The sequence below is a fragment of the Taurulus bubalis genome, assembly GCF_910589615.1.
Source record: "Taurulus bubalis genome assembly, chromosome: 6".
In the NCBI taxonomy this organism is placed as follows: domain Eukaryota; kingdom Metazoa; phylum Chordata; class Actinopteri; order Perciformes; family Cottidae; genus Taurulus; species Taurulus bubalis.
Genome location: NC_136594.1, coordinates 28,545,325 through 28,553,511, shown reverse-complemented (window position 1 = coordinate 28,553,511; position 8,187 = coordinate 28,545,325). Strand labels below are relative to the sequence as shown.

Genomic DNA, 8,187 nt, shown 5'->3' with positions numbered 1-8,187 from the left:
ACATTTGTTTGTTTTTGTCCCGGTGGTACGAAAGAAGTGTTGAACTTATTAAGGGTTCTTACGGTCATGGAAAACCTATGGAATTTTAAAATGGTTATTTCCAGGCCTGGAAAAGTCCTTAAATTTAGGAAAAGTCATGTAAATGTGTTATATTCATGTGGTTCATTTACGCTGAGTTTGAAATAATGAATATGCTTTTAAAAGAAAGACGCTCAAAATATAAGCAGGCATACATACAGGCATCTATATAAATGTTTATTCTTTTAATCAAACTATTATCTCATTCATTTGTGTCATTTAAGGTTTACTGTATGCTTTGTATTCTCATTGTTAGTTTACATACTACATTTACTCACTTTTTACTGTTTATATCAATGCTTGGTCATGGAAATTTGGTTTAAAGTCATGAAAATCCATTGGTCAGAATGTGTATGAACCCTGGTTGCAACAGTTAAAGGGATAGTTTAATAAATGCACTTATTGTAATATACTCTCGCCAGGAGTTAGACGAGAAGATCGATACCATTCAAACCAAATGGGAAAAGAACAGACGTTCAGTCAGAGTAGTAGGACGGTCACATCATGTTGTCGTGGGAGGCTAACGGCTAACTTCTCTGCTCAGAGGACATGATGAGCACAATGCAACAACGTGTTGCCTTCACCAGACGATGCTCAACTCTGCTGGGCTCGTTTCTTGTAACCAGTGTAGCATTTAAGCTAGGTGGGATTGGCTATCTTGCTAATTCCAGCACGGTCACAGAACGCTAACTTGTAGTTTTCACGCTCAGGTGTGGTCGGTCAGTGTCATCGGCAGTGTGCAACATGTCACGTTGCTATGAATTGTGAATCCACTCGCATTGTCAGTTAATGACGCAGCATCCTGTCATGTGCGTATTTATGTAAACTATATGAGACGCACAGAATGCCCAGGTGTTTACTGTTTAAGTAAGTGCTATCCGTAAGAGACATTTAAGTGCTACTAAAGTGCTACCTTCCTTATTCATGGTGTACTTTTAGGCCATACACATATATATATATATATATATATATATATATATATATATATATATATATATATATATATATATATATATATATATATATATATATATATATATATCTCCCATCTCCTGATCTCCGTGTCCAAGAGCAGCGAGAGAGAAAAGAATGAAAACCATTGTTTGACGTAGAAACTAGATTGGTAAACAGATTGGTTTTATTTTCTGAGTTGTTAATGCAATAACATAAAAATGGACACCTGAACAACGGTGTGTGATAAAGTATAAACGTACAAACACGTAGAACATTCAGGCCTGATGGGCATAGAGGAGGCGTGGCCTAACGCTGCATCATCATCATCACCATAAAGGAGGCGTGGCCTAACACTGCCTCATCATAAAGGAGGCGTGGCATAACACTCCGTCGCCATAAAGGAGGCATGGACTAACACGACACCATAATCATAAAGGAGGCGTGGCCTAACTGCATCATAATAATAAAGGAGGCGTGGCCTAACACTGCATCATAATCATAAAGGAGGCGTGGCCTGACTGCATCATTTCTAGCTGCTGCCGAACAGATTGGTTTCATTTTCTGAGTTGTTAATGCAATAACATAACGGCATCACGGCATCATCCTAAAGGAGGCGTGGCCTAACACTGGATCACCCTACAGGAGGCATGGCCTAACAGCATCATTCTAAAGGAGGCATGGCATAACAGCATCATCCTAAAGGAGGCATGGCATAACACTGCGTCATCCTAAAGGAGGCGTGGCCTGACACCCCATCGCCATAAAGGAGGCGTGGCCTAACACGGCATCATCATACAGGAGGCATGGCCTAACACTGGATCACCCTACAGGAGGCGTGGCCTAACACGGCATCATCATACAGGAGAAGTGGCCCAACACGGCATCATCATCATACAGGAGGCGTGGCCTGACTGCATCATCTTCGGCTGCTGCTGGCCCGCGAGGAGCCGGACGCCGCCTAGACTTCTCGGTACTGCTTGGTCCAGGTCTGAGGTTCTTGTTCATAGAGCTGAGACACACACACACACACACACACACACACACACACACACACACACACACACACACACACACACACACACACACACACACACACACAGTACTCTGATCCACACAGTACTCTGACCCACTGGTACACACAGTACTCTGGTCTACAGATAAGTACAACAGATGCTCACCTGACTCATGAAGTCCAGGATCTTAGTCTTGGACACTTCCACGTCGGCCCGTTGACCCCAACGGAACTCATGTTCTAGTGGTTCTGTGTGAGGGATCTTCACGTACTCCAGGTACCTACACAATATATAACACACACACTTAAAAGGGAAAGTGAGGTCTGTTCTTCATTCTCTATAAACTTCACTCAGAAATGTGTTTGTTTCCAGAGGAACATTAATGACTTTGTTGTAGTAAACATAAACAACATTGAGTTCTCTTTAAATGATAAATAACTGTTCTGACCGACACTGTCCCTTTAAGTGAATGACTTTTTTAAAGCTCACTCAAGTGAATACAAAAATATTTTAACTTCTTATAGTTAGTTAATTAATATATATATATATATATATATATATATATATATATATATATATATATATATATATACACACACATACATATACATATATATATATATATATATATATATATATATATATATATATATATATATATATATAAGTTTTTATACCGATTTCTTCCCGTTTGAGACTTTGTTTCATTTGGGACAAAAAAATGCATTAAAAATGAATAAAACCCCTTTAAGGCGACACAGTGATGAACACATGTGGAAGGCTCTGGTCCAGCCCACTCTGCTGTAGTGGGCTGGTCTGGACCCCCTGTTGCTTTGTGGTGTGGTATAAACCAGAGTCTATGGTCTGAGAGACTCTGGCTCTGATCACACCAGTACACTTCATACTGCCAGCGGGGCTCGAACCCACGACCCTCTGCTCACGGGCCCACCGCCTTGTGAACCAGCCAGCCAAGGCTTCAGGGTCACGCCTGGACCACACAGGGGGTGTGTGTGTGTGTGTGTGTGTGTTCTCACTTTTGACGCACAAACTCGTCCGTGACGAGACGCTTCACGTCGCCAAAGTCCTCATGCTTCTCCCTGGAGACGAGGAAGGGGAGGAGCAGGAGGAGGAAGAGCAGAAGGAGGAGGAAGATGAGCAGGATGAGGAGGACCAATGAGAGTCAGGTTTGTTGATAAAAGGCTGCAGACACACACAAACAGAGACACACACACACAAACAGAGACACACACAAACAGAGACACACACACAAACAGAGACACACACACAAACACACACACACACCCGGGGTCCACACAGAGTTTCTTCAGCATGTTCCAGATCACATCTACAACACACATCACAGATTATCACAACAAGCGAGAGAGAGGGAGGGGTTCTGCTTCCAGAGAGCAGAACCTCATGGTACAGACCAAAAAGAGAGGTTGATGGTTTCCAGCTGTCACTCACGTTCGCTGGCCTTGCCCCCTTTCATGAAGACCAGGCTCAGGATCACGAACAGCAGGCCCATCTTGGGGTTGGCGGGGCTCCTGCAAACGAGGAGAACCGGGCTTTAGGGAAGGAGAACGTTCTGACAGATCGTGTGCCCCGCGGACGGATTGAAGATAAACCGTAACTCTCTGTGATTACACATCTTATAAGGTTTATGCAACAATTAGATTGTGTATATACAGATCTATGAGCAAAACCCGTGCTCAGTCACTGCTCGATATGGTCACCTTAACTCAGGTACGCAAACTCCTACAACAACAAAAGGAGGTTTTCACGGACATTATTCAGCAACAAGAAAAGAGCTTCAAATGTTTTGTTGAAATGATAATGGATTCTACGAACAATCGCATGGATGACAAGATGTAAAGAATGCCAACTGGTCAATGGTGTGTCAAGAGGAGGACCCTGTTTTGGCCCTAAGCATATTCATGAAATTATTTATGAATATTGCTGATAAACATGCACCATTAAAAAAAAAAACTGTAAAGGCAAAATGTGCCCCATGGGTCAGTAGTGATTTAAAAATACTTATGGTGCAACGGAACGAGGCAAAAATAGTGGCTGAAACATCTGGCTTACTGTCTGATAGGAAAACATAATGTAAATTAAGAAATCATGTAACTAAACTGAACAGAGGGAAAAAGGGAGAGTATTACCAGAGTAAAATTGACGACTCAAAGAATGATGGAAAAAAACTCTGGAGAATTATGAATGATATTATGGGTAGGTCCTCACATCAATCAATGCCTAACATAATAAATAATGGTACTTTCCTCACAAGACCAGTAGAGATTGCCAATTACTTCAATAACTACTTCATGAGTAAAGTTGATAATCTCAGAAAGAACTTGTCACCCACTGATGGCTCCTCCTCATGCACACTAATCGAGAATTATATGATGAAGGATACAAACTGACATTTTGATTTTGTGCAGGTTACTTCCCCTGACATTGAGAGAATGTTGTTGTCTCTGCCTACTGATAAAATGGCTGGTACAGATCATCTCGATGGTAAGCTGTTGCGATTTGCCTCTGTTTTCATATCTATTCCAATATGTCACATCTTCAACAAGTGCTTAATGTATGGTGTATGCCCAAAGGTCTGGAAAGTGGCGAAGGTGATTCCTATACCAAAGGACAAGCAATCAGCCTTCACATGTGTAAATAGTCGTCCAATTAGTATACTCCCCATTTTGAGCAAATTGTTGGAGAAAATAGTTTTCAAACAAATACAGGATTATTTTATTGTGAATAACCTCATTATTAGCTCCCAGCATGCATACAGACCGAATCACTCAACAGCAACTGCCCTTGCCCAGCTAACTGATGACTGGCTGATACAGATGGACAATAAGAAAATGGTCGGCACAGTCTTGCTGGACTTTAGTGCTGCATTTGATGTTATTGACCATACAATTATGATTTCCAAACTTGAAAGTTATGGATTCAGCAATACTGTACTCTCTTGGATGGTCAGTTATCTTTCTGAGAGATCGCAAAGAGTCTTTTATAATGGCAGTTTATCAGACTGTAGTTACGTTAGCTGTGGAGTTCCACAAGGAAGTTGCTTAGGCCCTTTACTCTTTTCCATTTTTACCAATTTATCAATTTATCAATTAAGAATTCCAACATGGTAATGTATGCGGATGACAAGACTGTACAGCCAGGCTTCAAGCAAACTAGAACTCGCAACCATTCTTAATCAGGATCTGGAGAGAGTGTCTGATTGGGTGAAACTTAACAAATTAGCCCTGAACATTTCCAAAACTAAATGTATTGTGTTTGGCTCAAGGAACACACTTAATGGTGACACACAGCTTCACCTGTCAATGTCAGGTTCAGCAATAGAACAGGTCAGGAAGTCCAAACTACTGGGTGTAGTGTTGGATGAACAGTTGTCTGGTCTGAGCACATTGATGGCTTTGTTACCAGAATGGGCAGGAGCATAGCTAGGACCAGAAAGTGCTTTACTTATTTAACACTCTATTGTTTGTCAGGTGTTACACTCCCTAGTCTTTTGTCACCTGCTATACTGTCCAGAACTAATATAGCATATATGCACTCTCGCCTGTCATGGTTCTCAGTAGAAACTCTACTTCACTATAGCCTCCTCACGTTTTTCAGAAAGGTAGTATTTAATCAGACACCTGAATACTTCTTCAATCAATTACAATTTACATTTAATAGACACAACCATCTCACAAGGAATGCTAGCTCAGGTCACTTGATACCTCCAACCCCAAGAACAAACCTCCTCAAACAAACAGTTATTTTTTGTGCAATTAATGCTTGGAATTCGCTACCTCTTCATATTACTCACACTGGTAATAATCTGTCATTCAAAAAACAATTAAAGGCGCACCTCAGGACATCAATCACTTAACGTTTTCCTTTGCTTTTTAGTCATCTGATTTTCTTGTATAAGTTATGGTTGAATTGCACTAGGTATCTGACTGTACTATTTTTATTCTGTTTGTATTATTTGTAACTGTTTGTTTCACGTTAGTTTTGCATGTTTTTGTATGTATTTTGTCCTTTCTGTGGACCCCAGGAAGATTAGCGGCTGCTAAGGCGTCAGCTAATGGGGATCCAGTAAATAAACTAAACTAAACCCGAGGGACCGTTTATTCGTATTTATTATATTAGACCACACATCCTCACCTGGCCGTGGGCGGGGCCTCGGTCGGCTCCAGGTTGTTGATGAGGACGTAGATATGGTTCTTGGTGTCGGTTTCAATCATTTTCAGGCCGAAGACCTGTTCCAGACAGAGAATGTGAAGGTTTCCTAAGAGCGACGCGTGGGGGTTCCTGAGGACCGACGCGTGAAGGTTCCTGAGGAGCAACGCGTTAAGGTTCCTGACCTGGTCAAAGGTGCGTGCGGCTCTCTTCATGATCTCGGGGTAGATGGTTCTGTACTCCTTCACCACGTGTTTCACCAGCTCTACACACACACACACACACACACACACACAATATTGTGTATTCAAGGACCTGTCACACCACGCGGCGGGTTATTGCTCGCGTCCCCGTGAGGCCGTACCTGTGTGTGTCTCTCAATGTGTGTGTGTGTGTGTGTGTGTGTGTGTGTGTGTACCTGCCCGGCGCACAGGAATCTTCTTCTGGTCCTTCATCAGGAAGTACTGGACCACCTCCGCCGTCTGGACCGAGGAGAGGAGGTCAGGATCTAAGATAGTGTATGTGTGTCTGTCTGTCTGTCTGTCTGTCTGTCTTCGTGTGTCTCTGTGTGTGTGTGTGTGTGTGTGTGTGTGTGTGTGTGTGTGTGTGTGTCTGTCTGTCTGTCTGTCTCTGTGTGCGTCTCTGACCTTGTGGTTCATCTGAGCAGATGTGAACTTCTCCATGCCTTTCTGGACCTGAGATGTGCTGGGCTGAGTGAAGGCCGAGTCACTGTTCTCCTCCTGAGGCACTGGGCCACTCTGCCTCTGCATCACAACAATAGAGACACACAACATGCGGGTCATAGTGAAGAACATCACAACAACAGACACGCCCAACATCTGGGTGATAGTGAAGAACATAATGCTGCCCATGCTTCTGCAACGACACGTGACAAACTAGCCGATTCTAACCGGAAGTAAATATGGACCCAATCCGTTGCCGAGCAACACGACTCCCGTTTTAAAAAAACGTGTCACGTGAGGGTTTCAATGGTTGTCTACCGCTTGTGACTCACCTTGCCTTTCAAAAGCCTCTTCCTCTGTGACATGGCGACCCGCTGCACCGGGAACCAGCGAGCACAGCTAACAGCTAGCTGAGCTAACAGAGCTAATATAGCTAACTGAGCTATCTGGTGGCTTTAAAACGCAATAACAACTATTTCTGAGTCTCGTTAAACCCGCGCGCGCCGGTCCCTGACTGCGGGTCTCTGACTGCGGGTCTCAAACTGAACACCCGCTTCTGTCAAACTATTCTTCACTCAACGCAAAATAACTGCCGCCGCTCCTGAACAAACGTCCCGCGTCTGCGCTCTTCGGGCGCTTGTTGATGACGTAGCTGGGGGCGCCGGAAGTGATTTTTTTCTTCCTTTATTTAAACTTTTTATAAAATACAGTGGAGTCTCAAGGAAAATGAATAAATAAACTGTTAAACAGGGATAGAGGAAGTATTCAGATGTTTTATTTATCTTCAGTGTACCACAAACATTCAACATCAACACATCTGGAGAGTTTTACCTGGAGAGGAAGAGGATGAAAAACTACAACAATGTAGTAAAAGTACAATGTTAACCTCTGAGATGTAGTACAGTAAAAAGTACTATATACCTCTAAGATGTAGTACAGTAAAACATACAATATGTACATCTGAGATATAGTACAGTAAAAAGTGCAATATATACCTCTGAGATGTACAGTAAAAAAGTACAATATGTACCTCTGAGATGAAGTACATTAACCTTTTAAGCCCCGCATGGACCTATATAGATCCTTTTTTTAAATTTTAATTAAACTGTGTAAAACATTACAATAATCATGAACAAATATATTGATGCTACACATCAAATTAAACAAGAGAACCTGGGCTACAATAATTAGTCAGCCATTTCAACACAACTCAAACACCAACTAAAATAATGATTAAAATAAAATAGTTATAATTTTGTCACGAGTCAGCCCAC

General features: G+C 42.2%; 1 protein-coding gene across 1 annotated transcript; it reads right to left on the bottom strand.

The window, feature by feature from the left end:
- Positions 1-1,204: 1,204 nt before the first annotated feature.
- On the bottom strand, positions 1,205-7,526 carry LOC306737348 (non-structural maintenance of chromosomes element 3 homolog). The gene is made up of 10 exons (XM_079219069.1): positions 7,246-7,526; positions 6,878-6,994; positions 6,649-6,712; positions 6,416-6,495; positions 6,216-6,310; positions 3,513-3,592; positions 3,348-3,390; positions 3,080-3,142; positions 2,211-2,325; positions 1,205-2,041 (listed from the first exon to the last, which is right to left on the bottom strand). Exons 1-10 carry the CDS (start codon positions 7,276-7,278, stop codon positions 1,991-1,993), a joined length of 741 nt encoding a protein of 246 aa, XP_079075195.1. The 5' UTR covers positions 7,279-7,526; the 3' UTR covers positions 1,205-1,990.
- Positions 7,527-8,187: the final 661 nt, after the last annotated feature.

Bases quoted from the DNA above. Each gene is read 5' to 3' on its own strand.
- LOC306737348 (XM_079219069.1), bottom strand. From the start codon at position 7,278: ATGTCACAGAGGAAGAGGCTTTTGAAAGGCAAG. The intron at 6,311-6,415 runs GTCAGGAACCTT...TGTCTGGAACAG, and splicing joins CCGCACGCACCTTTGACCAG to GTCTTCGGCCTGAAAATGAT. The intron at 2,326-3,079 runs GTGAGAACACAC...TATATTGTGTAG, and splicing joins GACGAGTTTGTGCGTCAAAA to GTACCTGGAGTACGTGAAGA.